This window comes from Rhea pennata, chromosome 20 (assembly GCF_028389875.1).
Source record: "Rhea pennata isolate bPtePen1 chromosome 20, bPtePen1.pri, whole genome shotgun sequence".
Lineage (NCBI taxonomy): Eukaryota > Metazoa > Chordata > Aves > Rheiformes > Rheidae > Rhea > Rhea pennata.
Window position 1 is genome coordinate 3,456,564 of NC_084682.1, and position 20,528 is coordinate 3,477,091.

A 20,528-nucleotide genomic window follows, 5' to 3' on the forward strand; every position below is an offset into this window, starting at 1 on the left:
GGCTTAAATGTGTAATGTAGCTTTTCTAGCTTAATTTAGAAAAAGGGGATAACAGAAAACAAACATTATGTTTTCTCACTCTAACGATCATGCCTCAGCATGAGATAACAACTTACATTGCTGAGAGTTCAGTTTTCATTATAAGTCTACTAAAGGTAAAAGGCCAGGGCATGTCATTTTAATGCAATCAGAATCTATTTCATTGTATAACTCTTACATTATCAAGCATCAAATCAACGCCCAATTGAAAATGACATGTTGCATATGTGAAAAAGCCACTCTCTCCTGCTAGCAAATATCCTAAATGTGCAGTAAACCACAGGCTAGAAGGGATTAGTTAAAATGTCAAAAGACAGCCTTTTACTTTTACCTGTTCATCCTTAAAAATATACTCTTAGCTATCAGGCATGCTTTACAGACAAATAGCTTCAGCAAGCAGCAGCAGAAGGCCTGTGGCAAGCTCTGCCATCTTGTAGCTGTCAGACAGATTAGTCTTTGATCTATCTGGGAGGTCATGGTCACATTCACATTAACTGGAGTCTAACAACATTATACCTGCTAACTGCTCGTTCTTTTAATGCTTAATTAGCTCGACATCTTTCACTATGGAATATTAACTGAGAAAGAACTTCTCAACAAAACAATAAATGCCATGAAGAAAATGTTCTTTTTATGACATGGAAAAATATGTTGAGGAGGTTTATACTACAATTCAAACATATTTTGGATTCTCCCCCCCCCCCCATTAAAGTTAGTAAAACAAGTTGTTGTTCTTCAAGAGGTATTTATTCAATTGGATTTCTGAAGGGTTGATAAATCACGGGAAATAAAGGTTAGCTTTGATAAAAGCACTTTGTCTGAAGAAACCCAGACTTATTCAGGACTCAAGCAATGCATAAAGTATACATAGTCCATGACAATCATGGTATAAAACTGCCATTTTAGCAGCCAGCTTATAACAAGAAACTCAAAAGACTAGGACAGATTTTGTTTTTAAACCCCAAGACAAACTGAAAAGTTAAGTACAGAAGCCTGTACTTCCCTTTCTAGCAACACACCAGGCTGAACCATTTATTCAAATTTAACAAAAACATGGTAGAATTTAACAGTAGGAAAGGTATACAAACAGCAATCTATTATGACCTAATAGTTTCCACCAAAAAAAAAAAAAAAAAAAAATCAATGCTTGGATAATAAAATTAAAGCAACATTTTATCCTTTAAATTGAATCCCTTCAGCTCTGAAATATAAAGCTTCTCCTTGTTTGCTATAATTACAACCAAGATGATAGGTAAATCTGAAACAAAATTTGAGTATATTTTAGATATCTTCAGCTAAATAATTGTACAACATCACACTTCAAGTGTTTACTTTTGAAGAGCTTTTAAGGAGAAAGAGACAACAAACTTTGCTTTGGTAAAAATAAAGAGAAGATCCAGCAGACACTCATTCAGAATCCTTTCAACTAAATTTAATCCTAAAGAGCTTATAACAAAACCAAACTGGAGAATGTACATTTGGGGCATTTACCTTTCATGATCAGAATACCGTAAACCTATTTATCAGTGCTAGTATCGCAACATGAATTCCAAAAGCTAATGAGATAAACTACAGCACAATATTTTATATTTTGTGCAATGTAAATAAACAAAATGACTGTGACTGAGTTTAGTTCACCTAAAGACTCAAGATTTTCAGAGAGAGTGTTTTGTTTAACCAATTACAGTACTACATTTTGCTTTTAAAACCAACCCCCCCCCCCATTAACAAGCCAGGCTTGCTCTTTGACAAGACATCACTTTGCAAACAACTTCAATCGCCCTCTGTTTTCTCCAGTAAATTAAAAACAACCTCCAGTTTGTAACCTGTGAGACAGCAAAGCAGATTGCCTCAAAGTCTGAAGATGGAAGCTCCTGACTGCAAGGCACCATTGTGAGCGCTTAAACAGAGCACTCAATTAAACCTGCATTTTTCTTTACACCACCACTTAGCTGTGTTGTGACAGCCAAAGTTAAAGAAAGAGCAAACCGATGACTGCTGATAGGAAAAAGGCAACTCAGCTTGGAACTGTATCAGGACATGTATATGTGTGTATGCAACGCTCACCCCCAGCGCTCTCCTGCATCAGTCCTCCAAAGAAATAAAAATAGAAAACATTTAGGTGTTTTCTAGCATTGCACTGACTTGATTCTCTGGCTTTAGGAGAGGAAAAATAGACATGAAAATAAAGACTATTGCCCATATTATACAGTGTACTTTGAAACACACAATTTGTGTTTAACATCTAATAATTCCTTACCTCCCCAAAACAAACAAACAAAAAAGTCCAGGTGGGTCCTCTCATTCCCCTCTTCCATCTCCTCCAAAAGACATAAAAATGTCTTTAAACAAATCTACCTTCTTAAAAATCTCATGTGTCTAGTTAGAGTCTCTCTTCCACCTGAAATAGCAATAGCTAGACTTCTCACAGAATATGCTTGCCATCTACTTTCCTCCTGATGAATGCCAAATAATCATAAAAGTTTGCAATTGCAGGAAAGTAAAAGACATGAAAACCCATTTTCCTTTTACATCTGAAAATCCTTAAATAGAAGTAGCATTAAACAGTGCAGCATTTAACTTTTTTGTCCTCACTTCAAAAGCAATAACAACATCTGTGAGATTCAAGACTAAATAATGTATGTGTAAAGACCTGGGTGAGTCACTGAATATGCTTCAAACATCCTCAACGGACCTACTAAAGGTCGTAGCTATAAACATAATGTCTCAATTTATTAGCCCACAAGATTAAGGTATTACAGTAAGACATTATCTTCAAATGCTTCAGGCATCCCAAGTGCAAGCAGTATTAATACATCTTAAACAGTATGAAATATGCAAATGCTTACTACCTATAATTTATCAAATTAGATTCTATATATAACAAGGATTCATTATAGCCATTCCAATCATCTTGCCTAGCTAAAAATGGTCACCAGACACAAAAATATATCACCCTATTTTGTTTTCACACACAAATATGAGTTTTCTTTTAAAATAAAAATCCAACAACCTGTGAAAACAGTAACACCATATACTCTAAATAAAACAACATTATCAACTAGTGGCACGATCAGGATGTCTCCATTAGCCCCAGGATGCTTTGTTATACAGAGAAATCTGCCCTACACCAACCTCTTCACCGGAGGAATCACAGAGGCCAAACCCTGTACCTATCCCCCTCTGCTGGCTGCCACTTACAAAGATTATCGATTCAAATTGATAGTTTTGTGCATCAAGACCATATAACTTCAAATTAACTCAGCTGGCCTTCTCAGCCAGCAAATTTCAATGAACACCTGAAAACGTGTCTTCCTCTAACAATACGAAATAACGTAAGGAAAGTTACCATCTCTGCAGATCTGTATCACACTCTCGCTATTTTGCAGTCTGTTGCACCCAAACAGCGCACCTGAAACTGCCTCGGTCCTAGGCTGCCACGGGGTTGGAACAGTGCAACACACGTGGCCTTAACAAAGATACAATCGAAAGTGGGCAAAGTTACCGAAACTTTATATGGAAAGAAAATATATATGGAAAACCTCTGTGATAGCTGGTTTCCTCATTACCCCAAAACTTCAATAACTAAAAAAAAAGAAACCCAAAAACTCAACAGCAAACTGTCTACTGTCTGTTAGAGTCTAATTGGCCAATGCTGTCGTCAGTGGCAGAGAGGCAGTGGTACTATCTTATGCGAAGCCCTATTTCCCATATTTTGAATTCACAACGTATCTTACGACTAAATGCTTCCCAAGTATTCTCGCTCTTAATCCCAGCGTTAAGGAGAAGGGAAGCTTATATAATGTCGTAACCACTGAACACTTTCAGTATTGTCAACTACACCATGCAGCATCTCGGAGATCTTGAAGTTTTACAGTTTGACAAATCATGTAGCACATTCACCCCAGGCCCATCTACTCATCTCAGTCTTGTAGGCTTCGAGGGACTGTGAACAAGTGACTTGATTAAAATCTAATGCAACCAAAACTCTCCTCTGAAGAGAAATTTCAATCCATTTCCAGTGAAGCAGAAGTGAAAAAAAATCAAACAGCTTCCCTTGAGGTACAACGCTGCTGCATACGCTCAGTGCCACTGCGTCTAAGGTGAAGTGGTAAGTGTCAGTCATCCTTACAAATCCCCAAGGTGATAGCTTCACTTTTAAAGCTTTCAACATACTTTGACAGTAAAGTAAAAACTTAAAGGTCAACACTACTTGCTAAGGACAAGATAAACACAAGAAAATCACTTTTCTGATCCATAAAAAAATCTGAACTAAACTATTAAAGGTAAAAGAAAAGTTTTGATTTGCTGTATTATTTATCCAAAGGCTTAACTTCCAGATATATTCAAGGATGATTTCTGTAATCTGTGCCAACATATTGACATTAGTCTTGCACTAGTAAAAGAGAAATGCCATCCGCTAGCCTTATTTGATAAGCTGAACATAAATGTTACCTCTCTCAGCTACAGGAATGTTGTATTCCATAGGATTTTACAGATACTCTCCCAAATGAAGCCTCTGACATCCGTTTTTAATTAAAAAAAATCTGTAACACAATTTCTGTTATCAGAAAGAAGAGTGTGGATGTCTGACCTTATCTAGCTATTCTTATTTGGGGAAAAACGAGAAATAAAAGGCTTTTGAGATACCTAATTTCTTACATCAATTTGAAGCAATTGTAGTATCACCACATATTTGCTGCATTGCTCAAAGTATTACAGCAAGGCAAAACAGAACCCAATATTGCTTTGAAATTTCTTGAAATGGGACCATTCCAGTAGAACTCCATAAAAAGAATCTCAAGGGAGAAGTAAACAAAATGTTGTATGTTTGATAACACAGGCAGGTATACCTCCTGACTTTCCTTTGAGGAGAAGGGGGGGGGGGGAAGTGGGGGAGATCTGCAGTCTCCACGCAGCCGTCTGGGTAGCCTCTGATTGCGCAGACCACAGTAACCAGCATCACAACCGACTGGAATCATTTACAGTATACTGCTGCAAGACAAGCATATTGCCAGCTGAATAATGGGAAAACATGCCGTTTGGCAAAATTCAGAAGTATATTGTCCCAATAATTGTTATTTAACACTTCGGTCTTTGTTTGCTATATAGTATTGTATATTCCAATGCTGTAAGCTTATTTATATAGACCTTCGGTATTTGTGTTTTAATGAGCTACTTTAACTAAAATACACATTAAAATTGAATGGGAAGTGGGGCATGGAAGAAAGAAGTGTGTGTATCTGTGTACATATACACACATTTACCTGATTCAGTACTTCCTCTTAAGGAACACGTATGACATAATATGCCCTGAAGTCTGGCTTTCTGTTGAATGTTCCATAAAGGTTTTTCTGCTCCCCATTTTGTATTTGTCATTTTTTTCCAGCAAGGGAGTAAAGAAGAAAGCAGAAGTCACTCAGGTTTAGGTAGACATTAACACCAACAATAAACAAAGTGGCAAGCTTTCTACAAAGATATTTCAATCATACTGATATCAGTTCATCTGAAAATTTAGTATATACTGTGTCTTAAGGCTCTAACAACCTCAAATTTGGCAGGAAAGCTGCAGCAAAGTTGCTCAAAAATATTCAACCTGCTTAAAACACTCAAATCAAAACCAGAACATTCAGTCTCAAATCTGTAAAAAACAAATATTACATTTCACAGGTAATTGTCAAATTCTACTAAAGATAAGCACAATAATGGTCTTTCCATAAAGTAAATTGCTGTATACAACTCTCTCATATTTTAAAATAATGATTTATTTCATAAATGAAAATATTTTAAGTGATCCAAAGCTACATCAGAATTCACAAGTTCCTGTCGTTTCTTGACTCAAATAAGAATCTAAAATAACAAGCATTTTCTCAGACATTTTTCTTTTCCTAGTAAAAAGTACTTTATAGTATGCAAGAAAAGAATCATTTCAGCAGCCTTTTAACGCACAAGTTTCTTCTACCAGTACAGAAAAAACATGCTAAAACATTGCCACAAGGACTAGAAATCAGCTTAAACATTAAGAAAAATGTTGTTATTCTGAAATGATACAAATACCTCGATTTATTGAAAAGAGAAAGAAACTTCAGCTATATATTTACCAACTTTTTGTATCATTTAAGTTAGATAGAGCAAAAAAAAAAAAGTAGTTTGAATGATGTTTCCCATCATGCTCCACAAATTATGTTGCTGGAAACAATGAAGAAAGTATTTGCCTTCATAGTTCATATCCACTCTATAGCAGCTAAAGGAAATACTTCTCATAATGGCAAACTCTGTTACAGTTCTTGAATAACATCAATGCACAGAAAGCCTAGTCTTATCAAGTTTATTTTCTTTGCACATCTATTTATGTAAAAGGGTTTGAGTGCATTTTTCTATATATTTTGGTAAAGTTCTCTTAGCTGTTATATGATTAAGTACACTCTACTGTAGTACGATCAAAAGCATCTGGAAAGGTGGAAGTGAAGAAATGCTCTCTGGGAAAGTTAGCTTAATGCTTGCACTTCAGAGTCGCCCATTATCAACATTTCATAGCGAGTTTCTTTATTTTCAGGTCCCCAAGGTAAGAACAGTAAATTATGACTTGAACTAAACAAGTCACACTTGGCTCCAAAATCAAATTTTCCTACCTCTACTTTTAGCTCCCAGAGGTAGGCAGAGGAAATCCTGGTCACAGCCAAAGAAGTCTTTTTTGGCTCTGAAATAAATTTTCCTTCTTCGCTAGAGCCAAACCCTACCATTGAGAGTACCATAGCTTTAACATTACTTCTGTATATTTTGCTTTAGCAACCTGATTCTTCAGGAATATGAAACCATTCTCAATAACACAGAATTAGGGTTTTGGCGCCTCTTTCTTAAAATAGTGTTGTTTATTATCAAGTACACTTCTGATCCTTAATCATGACTGTTTCCCTAATGCTGACAAAGTGCTTTAGACACTCTCTTTGTAATAATGAGCGAACATAAGATACTATGTGCATAAAATTCTAAGGTGAGGCAACTAGGAAAAAATGAAATGATATTCTGAACAGGTTATTTTCAAACAAGTTAAGATTACAGAAATAACGTAACTTGTCAAAGCAGAGTTATTTATGGAGACTGAATGCTTGCCATTTAATACCTGATGTAGTGGCATATATTTAGCACAAACATATGGAGAAAATAAAATTGGATATTATACATCATACTTGACGATGAGTTTTTTTTGCCCAAGACTGATGTCTGGATCCAAATACTACAATTCAAAATATATAACAGAAGTTAATGAATAGCATGTTAGCATCAGATAACATGTATATGGGATTACAGATCTTTTTCTGTCACATTATTTATGTTCTCTAATATTACAGTTCACTGGTATTAGCATCAGGTTACAAATCATAAAATATATTTAGAAAGCAGGTTGATCACAGACAAGCAGTATTAGTGGAGATGAGCCAAAATGAAACTGCCAGCATAAAATATTGGTCTCCAAAGGTACAGTTCTATAAACCCTTATGACTATGCATAGTCCTAGTGATATTAATGGGATTACTCACACAAGTAAAAGCTGTGTGCAGGAGTAAAGGGTTATAGCATTGAGTCTGAAGAGGCCTTTTATTAACCTAAAAAGCAGACATGCAAGCGTATTTCCATGTAGCAACCCGAGCACTTTTTGGTGATTTAAGGTAATCCCAGAAGTATATCACTCACAGATTTTCCAAAGGAATTGTTAATCACCTGCATTTCCTATTTATAAAGGGATGTCATTATTAATCTTCGTATCAATTTCTTCCTTCGGCATATCTACCCAGCACCTATTGCTATGTAAAGCAATAGTTGTACTGGCAATCACAGTCATATGCCTATACAAGTCTATATTTGTATCACAGTGTTTAGAATTCTGCCCACTCAAAAGCCAAGCTCCTATCAAATTTTCAAAGCTAGAATTTTTACATTTTTTAATATTCAATCAATCTTCTGGTTAGTTTATCACAAAATCTAAAGAAGCTCCAACCAACTATATCATAAAAGCAAATGTTTCAACTATCCTAACAAAGTTTAATCATTTCATTTAGGAATTCACGTTCCCTAAAATCCTAAAAATGAAGCTGAACTGCACAGCGTCCTCTAACGTTTTTAAAAAATCTAGATTTTTCTAATCCTGGAAGAAAAAAAAAAAATCCAAGAGAAAGAAACAGAAAATAAGTAGAAACATTTAAATAAAACCCAGCACCTTAAGCCAATTCTGATACAAAATGATCAGAAAGACAAAAGCCACCCTAAAAGAAATTCACTATGTTGCACGCAGCAAATGCTTGAAAAAAATTTATATTCTTAGTATGATGGGCACTACTGAATACGTCTTGAAAACAATACTGAATAGGAAAGTGTATTTTAATAAAACACTGATCATATTCTTCCTGAGAGTTTTTATCAAGCATATATCCTGTGTTCAATGCGAAGAGTATTTGAACACTTAGTTTCAAATACTAGAAGACCCAACTCCATTCCCCAACTCGTTTTCAAAGGACGTAGATCTGATCAAACAGGTATGGTTAGAAAAAAAAGTTGCATCATAAACAGGATGGCAATTTCTTTGCAGCCTAAGTATGATTTAACCCCGAGGCAACTGGGCTTTTGATTTGGGATGCCAAATACTAATAAAATAGTAATACAATCAGCAAAATTCCAAGCAGTTATGACACTAGATTAAGGCCTAATTACATTCATTTGTCTATAATTAACAAAGAATCCCTCTTCATTTTAGATAATGCTAATAAGTATCTGCCACATGAGCATGGCTTATAGCATCATTTCCAAACAAGTTTCATGCTTCCATTTTTTGCCTTCCCACAAATTAATATTCTTTCAGTTCTAGGGTATTTTACTTACTGAAGATAACTCCAAAATATTTAGAAAAACTATAATAAAGTATACAGGAATAAACCTTTATTACTTTTTCTAATGTCTAGGTAAACTCTGTTGGTTAAGGAGGACTGAAAAAACAAGCAGCCATTTGCATCTGTTAACACAGACAGACTACGAAGTAGGATACCATACTGGTTTTACACAAAATTAATAGAGGTCAAAAAATACAGCATATACTTCTCTGTACCTTTCATTCTTGGAAGCAATACTATGGGATCAGCTCTCCCAGAAATAAATAAATTTAAAAAAATCCCCCTGAAACTATGCTTTTTGTAATTTCTATTTTACACTCCAATCTTCATTATTTTAGGAACTAGCTGTTGATAATCTAGTTCCAATTTCCTTCCTGAATTGACATGCACTCAGACCTCCAAAATGCCTTTGTATCTATACATGCATTTCTAAAAAGCCACAAATTAATCTTTTTCAGTGAAGAGAGTGACTTCTCTCTCTTTTCTTCCCCTAGTTGACAATCTGAGCTCTAAGGCTTAAAAAAATAAATTAACAAAAAAAAAAAAAAAAAAAAATCTGACAAATGTAAAGCCTTGGATATAACAAAGCATTATTTAATTTATAGGGAAATATTGCTAATTGAATATCATTTCGAGCCTAAGTTACTAAGCAAAAAACATTTATAATAATAACAACCATTTCCCCTAACATTATTTAGGAGCACTGCCACACATCAGCCAGCTCCTCAAATCTGATGTTAAGAGACTGGTGCATGCCCTCCTCTCATCTAGAATTGATCACTGCCGTGCTTTGTGCATTACTGTATCTAAATATATACACTCAAATCTTCAGCTGCTTGCAATTTGGCAGCTAGTGTTTCTATCCTTACTTAAAAATTTAGAGGTTTTTTCAGTTTAATTTTTAAAAAAAAAAGTTAAACATAATATTGATTTATGGAATTTAGTTAACAGTAATGGGATGTATTGTTGGATTCCTATTATATTTCATATTTGGTTGAACCCCAAGGAAAATCAAATGTACTATTTTAATCTTAAGGAACATAATTCATCATGAATACAATTCACCCTTGACAAATTCTTTTCAGTTTAATTTTGTATCATATAAAATACAAAAATATTGACTTTCTGGAAATCATTTCCAGTGAGTGACAGAGTTCCAGCCATACTACAGATCAAGTATTTCCAAAATATCACTTCAGAGTATGTTTCTAAAATAAGGTATTTTTAACTCTAGAAAGAGGGCTAAATATTTTTTGTATGTTTGTATTTTTATACTAGAATACAGTGTATTACATTTTAGTAAGAAGGAAAAATGTTATGGCCAAATAAGTGCCTCATTAAAGTTATGCAAACATTGAAAGAACAGTACACTAGCAGCCACCACTAATACAATCTTACCAGCCCTTACAGGTTGTGGGATTTTTGTACCAAGGCTGTAACCAGGTACCACAGGCAACAAGGCAGTCTTTGCTAGTGCACTTAAGCTCAGAACATATCTCTATAACCAAAGCTGAATCAGTTTGGGCTTTCAAGTGCAAACCTGTAATTTTCTTGTTTGACTAGGCATTATTAGCAACCAGTATCGAGCTGTTTCTGGTATTTATTACATGACACTTCACTTATTTCACCTTATTTGCTGTTGAAGCAACAGTTACAGTAGCAGCATGCTACTTTGGCCACCTGTAAGGTACAAATAGTCTTAAATTTCTTTAACTGAAGGCACTTCAGAATACTACCTTTAGAAGCTTTAGAAGTTTAGAATCTTACAAGTTTTTGCCTAAAATAGGATGAAGCTTGACTCATCAAAAAAAGTAATGTATCCAGTAGAGGTTATATTATGTCATAATTTTATAACTCAAAATACCAATCTAGAAGGCAGCACTATCTTGGAAAAGGTTTACAGTTCCAACCAGTCTAAAAAGGAAAACATTATAGGCAGAGTTACACTGAAGAAGGTAATAGAGATTAGAAAGGGGACAAGTTGCAATCAGTAATGAAATTGTGTGAGAAAGACATCAGTTACGTTAGTATTTTACATTATAACCATCTTTTTCTCCACCTATTTTCTGCAATAATATTCTTATCAATGGGCACGCTTTATTTAAAACAATTTTTTCCTAACGTTTATCCTAGACTTTCACAACCAAATGCCCTTCGACAGTAAGTCAAGAGGTGGCTTTATTTCTGCACAAATGGGATAAGATCTGGTACATGAAAGCCTACAAGTAAAGATAGAAACATGTACTGTGCTTGAAAGAATACAGAGATGGTGAGCATTTTAACAACGTAATTGCCTTCACTAGCAACATCAGACAATAACTGACAACACATTTATTTAAAATGATACAAACAAGTCCAAGAGACATGTTATGCTGTTCCTCTTACCAGCGGAGAGGGTAACTTAATTCATATGAGATTGGTGAGACCCCCACGGTAAATATTTAGAAAAAAAGCCTCTGGGCACATTAGATATTTTAAGCACGACATAACAATAAAGTACAACTCTCAGGTGTTGATATCCTACCTGAAGGTCTTTCACATTTGGAAATGGAATACCTATGGTTATAACTGCACGGGCATTGTCATCGCAGAAATCCAAGCCTTCACTAACTTTTCCTCTGCATACGGCTATAAGGAGTGCTCCATCTTGAACAAGCCAAAGAGGGATTTACAAATCATTCCCAGGGATAAACTGAGTATCAGAAGAAAGTTTCAACAATGTACTTAAAAAGCTAAAAATAATATAGCGTAATGCAGTGCATATCAGTCTGGAAAAGCTGACCAAATATAAAAATATACACTTTATTGTCAAACGATGAGATTACCTTTATTTTGATCAGTAACACTGAGATGTTGAAAATGAACTAGCAAAATAAATCCACATTATATAATAATGGTACTTAATTACATGAAAAACATGTGTATCTACTACAAAATTAAAAATTTTAAACTTTACATTTGCATTCCAAAAGCCATACTATTTACTCCCCTACAGACTATTATTCTTTATTTCCTATACAAATATTTACATATTTTGAAAAGAAATCTCATAGTGGCTGTAATACAAGATGGTAAATCATAGCTATGCAATGTACTTTCGATTCTTTGAGAAGCTGTAGCCAATCTACACCCTCCTGAATGTGTAAATGAATATCCTTAAACAGTTCACTGCCTTTTGAATACCATTATTAGGATTATGCATCATCCTACAACAATACAAACAGTAGATAAAATCCCTCCATTCTCACAATAACTTATTAAGCTGAGGTTAGAATCCATACCTTATTCTAACTGTGAAATATTTTAAATATCAGTCACTTTTTTAATCTGAAGCACCTGTATCAACCTTTTTATATGCCTGAATAACATACCTTTTTCTCCTCTACATTTTATTGCATCATAATATATTTTCAGCAGTTCATCAAAGTCGCTCTTTGCTCCTCCTTGAGGCTCTGCAATGACTGTCTTGACCAGCTCGAGGTTTCTCCACAACCCAGTATGCATCCAGCGATCTTTTAATTTGTCCAACAGCTGAAAACAAACACAAATCCAGGAAAGTAGGAATGAAAGCTCAATCATTTGAACAGTTCAAATAAATCATATAACAAAACACTTATTTTTGTGAAATTGTATTATTCAGTATTTGCATTTATCAGTATATTTCCCTACTATACCTTGCTCCACAGCTATGTGACCCTTAGTATGATGGCCACTAATTTTGCAAATTAGAAACAACGGGGATTTTCAAGTTATCAAAGCAAAATTCTCTAAATCTATGAAAGTGATCACTAAAGAACATCCTCTGGTACTCCTCAAAACAAGAAAACTAGAAATTATCTGTTCTTCTGATTACCAAGAGTTCCATATCTAAGACTGAAAGCAAATTCTAAATTTACTTAACACTAGCATTTATGTCTTAATTCTCCAACATTTCAATACATCAAAATTTACATAGGTAAGCTTGGGGGGAAAACTATGGATGTGGGATTTACCAACAACCTCCTCTACTTCTTGAAGGGCCTATGAAATTTTTGTATCTACCAAATTCTGAACTGTATTTATTTTCCTCCAAACACATACATGTTCAAATCTTGTAAGCAAACAGCTGGTTTCACTTCTAGCAGGAACATAATGAAAACATGTACTGCATTATAAAAAGTAAAGTTAGACTTTAATACAGCTTCTGTTGTCAGATGGGTGGGCGTCATTTTGCAGTTAGCAGTGATCACGTGCCCTTTTCTCATCAATTCCTAGAGACTGTGTTTTATCAAGGTAGGGAGCAGAGGATTCTTTCTTCCACATAGCATATTTGTCTGATAGTGCAGAGCACTGCCCTCAAGAAAAAGGAAAGGCAACCCACACATTTTATAATGAACTGAGCAGATCTGGTTCAGTGGACAGAAGTAAATACTTTAATTCACTCCTTTTACTGTCCAGTGATCCCTAGCGTGTCATTAACTGATGTGCAGCAGAGTTACCTGGCTTCATACATACAGAGATTTTTGAATTCAGTCTCTATTAAGGATTATGCTCTTAATTTGCCTGTACTTCCCTCCAACTTCACTCACTGAAGACTATCTCAGTATTTTGTGTCAAGGTCTATAAGCTGCACTAGTCCCAGCTCACTGCTCAAGAAGCCACAGAATCCCTTAACTCCTACCCGACGGCCTTCATGATACCCTTCTGCCAAGATCTGAAGGCTTGGATGTTTATATTCTTACTTAACTGATCTGTCCCCTGTCTGAATACATATTTCAAGTGTTGTTGCTAGGCAGAGCTAATGGTAATTACCTCTTGACATAGGTGACTTTGCAGGAAGAGCCTTTGCAAATTTATAGGGAACTGTTTATAAGAACACTTGCATGTTTCATATTCTCAACACTAAACATCTGAATGTGTTCTCTGACACTTAAATGTGTCCACACTGGCTCTCTTCAAGGTATATGTGCTTCAGAGTAGACAAATACTGTGTCACTTGTTGAATTTTGACTTAGTTTTGTTCAAGCTGCTGTTTAGGGAGTTATGATTGCTTAATATTGACAAGATGCACCACTCAAGTAAGTGCAAAAAAAAAAAAAAAAAAAAAAAGGATGAATATTGGTAACAATTCCCTACACATTCAGAGGCTATTGAAGAAGAAATCATCTCTTCTAAACGTGTGTCTCCTACCACTTGTAACCCTCTCTACCAGCACATTTTGTAACAGCCTCCTGTCTGTAATCTCTTTTTATAGAAAAGGTCTCCTGACTTTCTCCTTCACCTATCACTTCAGCTGCTGAAATCATTTGGCATTTTTTATTTATTTATTTATGTTAAAAACACATCTTTATAAGGTGTTCTTAGCAGAAACATCAGAACTCAAAACTTGTTTTTTACTTTACCAGAACAAAAGCCTGCTGATTTCACAGAAAATCATAATATTTCTTACAAAATATTCACTCTCTCATTCAATTCTACTGAATTTCTTTCCTGTGTGGGAGAACTTTTATTCATCGTTAGAAATACGGTACTAAAAAGCCTTCCCCCAAATTCTTAATAAAACAGCTTTTCTTTTGTGGGTCACCAGCCCCTTCAGGCAAGTATCTACTAGGTTCAGGTTTCTCTTTTCATTTGCAGCAACCATCACAATAGTAAATACAAAGTTTTTGAGGAAAATGTGCAAATTATTCATGAAAGTGAAAATCTTTGGCAATAACAAAACAATTCATTTAATTCACACCAAAGTTATAAGCTCCTGATTTAATGGAGCTTGCTGGCTATGGAAACTTTCTTATATGCAGGAAGTATGCACAAACGCACACAATACCCACGCTACAGATACAGCTACTACAACAGCAAGAATTAGGGACATGATTGAATACAAATAAATAAAATATAGAACACACAAATGCCTCATAAGAGCTACGAATCAAGTGCAGGATTCTCATGAAGAATTATTTCACTTTGGTTTGAAAAAAGTGCAAATGGGAGCAAGATATAATGCCAGGAATCACAGGAAGCAGCCACTAATGTCCAGAGTCAGTCACTTTTTCTACCCAAGGGAATAATAGTTTCTGCAATGCAAGGCAGTCTGTATATGTTTTATTAAATCCCGTTAAAATGGATTCTCAAATGGTTTATTAACAAACGGGTCCTCCTCCAAGAGAGCAGAAAATATTGTTAGAAAGAATCTGTCATCTTCCTATGCACTGAAGGATGTTTACTTTGGTACTTTTTCTCTTTTTTCCTTTCTGCAATCTAAAAGCACCTGTAAGTTATGATCCTTAGAAACTATGAGTGCATTATCTAGATCCATCATCCATCTTCATCAGCATCTGCTTTTTGAGGCAGCTTATGGAGCCTTCCTGAAGTTTGGGAGTGGGGGAAAAGGTTTTCTCAACATCTCTTGGCATTATGCTTCACTGTTAGGCTAAATCCTAAGGAAAAAGAAAAATCTTTGCCCCTTTCCATTTGCTGTTTTGCTTTATACAGTGCCAGAAATTGCATTAGGGGTTTCCCATGTCATGAAGTAAGATCAAAGATTTGTGTAATGCATTTTGCCCTAAGGCAAGTTCATTGTAATTTCCAGCACCTTAAAGAAGTTGAGAAGTTTAACTGCAGCAACCCTACTGCTGCAGCACAACGTGGGAATGCATGTTTCCTGCAGTATTCATTACTACCTGACAGTGATTTTTAAAAAGCAAATACCTAAGACTGAGGGAGGGTCTAAAGGAAAACATTATAACATGATGAGTTACTTATTCTGGTTTACAACTCCCTAGCTCTTGTCCTGCTACAAGCACCTGTTACTAAATTTCTTTACACAGAATAGTCTTTAAATATTTTAGCACTCGCTCATGTAATGAATGGATAGCATCTTGCCAGTAAAGTTAAAAAGAATGACTAAAACACTGCCTCTATCAAAAAGTGCTTGGGGAATCTGTGGAACACTTGAAAACATAACAAGATTTTCAAGAGCAGTACAGGACAGAAAGGGAACATGAAGCCACACTCATGACCTAAACTGCTGTAAGAGCAAAGTAACTCTGGCTTTATGGGCTAGTTTAACAACTATTAACTAGTAATAACTACCAATTACAATTGTATTATGTACAATTGTATTATGTACTCCTCTTATGTATCTTCAAAACTACAAGCTGTCTTATCATCTATACACTAATGCAATAACTAAACAAAAGGTATTTCAAGATGCAGAAAAAACTTACACAAATCTCTTGTAACTCTTAAAGCAGACCATCATTTTACACTGAAAGTTCTCCAAACTTCAGTATTTTTTCATCTTGTTTATATGTAAGATTTTTTAATGATTTAAAGTTCACTTTCCAATGTTAAAGACACTTAATAGTTTCACTGTTATTTGGAAATAAAAGACAATTGGGAGGAGAAAGGAAAGAACCATTAGGTTTTCCTTAAAAAAAAAAAAAAAATCACAGTATTGGCACCATTGTTAGTGCAAAAAGTCAGCAATTCTCAAAGGACTAACATTGATCTAAAAGCCTTTTCCCATGCAGAGCTCTTCATGTGTTTGCTACTAGAATTTTCTTTTTGAATAAGCACTGCTTCAAATCCAAGTGTGTCTCCAGTGGGCTGGAAACGTGTTTGAAGGGTCAAATAGAAGTTCTACACACAGTCAGCATAAAACTTCAGAAATGAAAAACAGACATCTACAGCCAGCCCAGAGGCCGAGCAGCAGGACTGGCTTCACTAGACAGACTTGTGGTAGCACTAAGAGTGATACGATACACTTGGGATGGAAAAGGCAGTCAATTGCAGAAAACAGGGTCACCATCCAATCCACCGACTTTTTATATAAAAGTGACACACAGATACATGAAGTTGCTATAATGCTGTACTCTTACATAACCTTCCCAGTATGAGTCCATTAATGCACATTCTACATACAGAAATCAAAATTTTACATTTACATGAAACAGAGTAAGGAATAGACCTGGTGTCAGCTTTAAATAAATCCTATATTACAAATTTTTTCTATTTAATTTCCAGGCTGTATACACATTTTTCTAATATAATATGAACATATGCTTCTTAAGGAACCATTTCCAGCTGTGGTTTGTAAAAACAGAGATTTCTGGAGAGACAACACACTAAGATTGACTTGTGCCCTTCCCTGCTGAAATCCTTGAGCTGACAACAGGAAGCACTTCCAAAGGGAATCTAGCTCTAAACTAGTGGAATACGGACATGGAGATTAGGGATTTCAAACAAGGGATTCCTTCCCAATAAGAGAATCCTCCAAAGAGGGAGGAGATGAAGAAGATTACCGTCAGTTTACATCTCCTAAGACTAAAACACATCATTTTATTTACCTAGGACACAAACTAGGGAAATTACAAATTGTCTCAGGACCATTAAAGAGTTCATTTTTCCAGATAATTTTGGAATAGCCTTACAGCTTTGTTCACTTTTCACTTTTCAGTACCAAAAACACTCTAAGAAACTGCAGCTGTATGGACGCATATCCAGCTGTACTTCTGCATATACATATAGGATGAACAACTATTTCAGCAACAGTAATTAGATTCAGAGAGAGAAAAGAGAACTTGTCATCTGAATTGTGCTCTTCAAATACATCCACAATCCGACATTGTGAAAAAGGCCATAAATTCCACAGGTACACTAAAACAACCACAAAAATGAGAATAAAAAATAATAATAATTCAAAGGCAATTCCAACTGCTGAGAAACCTTATTAGGATGGAGAGAGCAAAACTAAAACATTCATTTAAATAAAACAACAAAACTTATTTCAAGACATGCTGTTCTAATCTTAAAGCTAGTGTTTCTTTCTTTCTCATCTGAAATGTACTTAAACAAACTTAAAAACACAAGAGTAAACAGACATCTCTGTATATTTTAAACAGAAATGAATAAGGTCTTACACCTTTCTAAATTATACAACACTTAAATGTCCTACCAGTATTTCAATTTCAATAACACATTATGAAAGAAAAAGAATACATCATAAATTTGACCATGGGAGATGCATATCTACAACTGATATTTTAAGTAATTCAGTAACTAAGAAAATCTAAACAGCCTATAGGCAGTACTATAGAAAAACTTTGTAAAGTTAAATCACTTTTGCTCCCTGTAAAATTTTTAATTAATGAAGGAGTTGCATCTTGACAGAAAAATAGCAGGAGTCAAAATCAAACAAATAAAAAGCTCCTTTTTCCTATATGTATAAAAACCCTTATATTCAGATAGGATGCCAAGAAGAAATGTAGTTTTCGTGTCCTACTATAAAATGTTTCCCACCATTTGGGCTGTCTGCAAAAACAGTACGTGTTGCTTATATATCACAGCATAGCCAGAACTGCATCAGTTGCCTCCTCTTTACCTTTCAGTGAAGAAAGGGAAAAAAAAGAAAAAAGAAATACCCTGTAGACTCTGATAGATCTTTCTTCACATTTAAGCTATAGAGAACATCATATTTTCCACAGAAGTAATCCTCTGATGATCTCAAGGCACAGATGTTTTTACAATATATCTAATTCCATAGGTATTGCATTACCTTTAATAAGCTTTCAGGAGGATGCAGTTTGCTGAGTCAGCTGGTTAGCTACAGCTGTAACTTTTTGTTCAAACCACTCTCCCACCGGTCTCAAAGCTCTTGTCTGTTTAGCATGATGGTTAATGACTAGGTTCAATGCTCTAATTTTACTTTAAAGAATGAAATTTGTCTCTGTACTAGTGATAATTCCAAAATATACTCAGTCATTAAACAAATGCACTTAGTCTTTTGTTTAAACAGTAGTGGCCTTAAAGTAATATTATTTTAAAGCAGCCCTGGAGAATACATCTGATCAGACTCCACCCAATTTTTTCACATCAATTAAACGTTGGTGTAACAGCCTCATATAAAAATATTTCTTCAAGATCTAAGATGTTCTGGAAAGGTAAAGCATTAGTAAAAGCCATTTTAAAGTTCCCTGAACTACAAGGTTGCCAAGCCTCTGTATTAAATGCCCTAGAATCCTATTTGTAACGGGGCTGGAGGGCTGTTAGAGCTCTTCTGTCTGGGGGAACAGTTTACAAGCAAAGGCAATACAGTGGTATTGGATCAGTAATTTAATTCCATATCTATTTTTGTTTAAAAAGAAATCATTTGAGGTTAATAGTGAACACAAAGGAAACAGCAGATGGAAGAAAGTAAACAAAGTGATGAAATGGGCCTAAAAGAAAGAAGGGGCAAGAGCTATTTCCTAGAAGGATTGGCGTGAAAGGAGAAAGCTGGATTCTTTCCAAGAACAGGAGGGAAACTATTTGGATCAACTAGCCAGTAACCTCTTATGTCCATCATTCAAATTTTAAAAATAAATGTGCAAACAGCACTCCAGAACTATGAAAAATAGTGCTATAAAAAAGCACAGTATTATTGATAAGAAAAAAATGCTGCAAGCATGAGCAGAAATCAACCAAAATCAACAATGTTTATGATCAGCACCACAAGTATTAGATGTTTTTAAAATCTGCACCTTTTAGTCACAAGTCATTTACCAAACTAGGACAGCCAATAGACATTTCATCTTTTTCTTTTCCTTCTAAATTAACCTGCATGCACATTCAACTGTGATTTTGTCTCAATCACACTCATCATACACACACACATACAGCCAAAACTTTGCTTGACACCCAGTCCTTTGCACTGCACTAGGCGGGGACTGTACCAGCCAAGAATAACTTAGACCATTGAATTATTTAAGCAGTTGTTTACACTCAATTAGATTTTCATGAAAGGTTAAGCAATAGACAGTTACAGAAACATGTTCATGTTTAAAGGAGGTATCCAACAATATAGGCAAGTATTTAAAATTATTTTGAATGATTAAGCTAGTACAGAATACTAACATAACCATTCATTAAGAAGTATTTTAAAACTTCAAATTCCACTTTCTGCATTTCTAATTATCACACATTTTGCACTGTTTTACTTCCTTAAAAACAGAATGCTAAAATATCTGTGTTCAAAATGTTTCATTTGTGAAGTAAAAATATACTTTCAAAATAGACATTTGTTGCTCACTGTAAATGGAAAATTAGAAAAATACTAAATACACACAAAATAGTCACATTTTAATTGTTTCCATTACAGGTTTAGCCAATACATTACAGGGATGTTACCTTTAAATGCATAAATCCCTATACTTAAAAACAAGTGATTTTTTTCTTTACGTGCCAAATAAATCAATTTAATATGGCATTTTAATGGAAGCAGGCCACAGAGATGCTATTCTTATCCATGGGAGGCTACAGAACATTTCCCCAACCATTTATTATCATAGTCGGGCTACCACAGGCGATGAAGAGAAGACTTCTTTTACAAAGTAGCAGCTCCAGAACAACTTCTGTCTGATATCCTTTCTCAGAGTGTCAAGGAGGCTCTGTAATTGTATGCTCCATAATTGCAAAACAGAAAATATTTAAAAAAAGCAAAAGACATTTTTATGTTGGAAAAAAGAAAGCATTCTGCTATAAAAGCAATATCTAAAAGAAAACAGAGAACACGGTATGCTAAAAAAAATTCTTTGTCTTAAGGGACATGAAGACTAGGCAATATAAATATAATTGAGGAATTTAAAT

The 20,528-nt window shown here is 34.9% G+C and overlaps 1 protein-coding gene across 1 annotated transcript in view; it reads right to left on the reverse strand.

Moving 5' to 3' along the window:
- BRIP1 (BRCA1 interacting helicase 1) overlaps positions 1-20,528 on the reverse strand; it is a 75,335-nt gene that overhangs the window by 9,015 nt on the left and 45,792 nt on the right. The window contains exons 15-16 of the mRNA XM_062592443.1: positions 12,296-12,455; positions 11,449-11,570 (exon numbers count right to left, since the gene is read on the reverse strand). Of these exons, the coding sequence (XP_062448427.1) occupies positions 11,449-11,570; positions 12,296-12,455 (282 nt within the window). The remainder of the gene's footprint in view (positions 1-11,448; positions 11,571-12,295; positions 12,456-20,528) is intronic.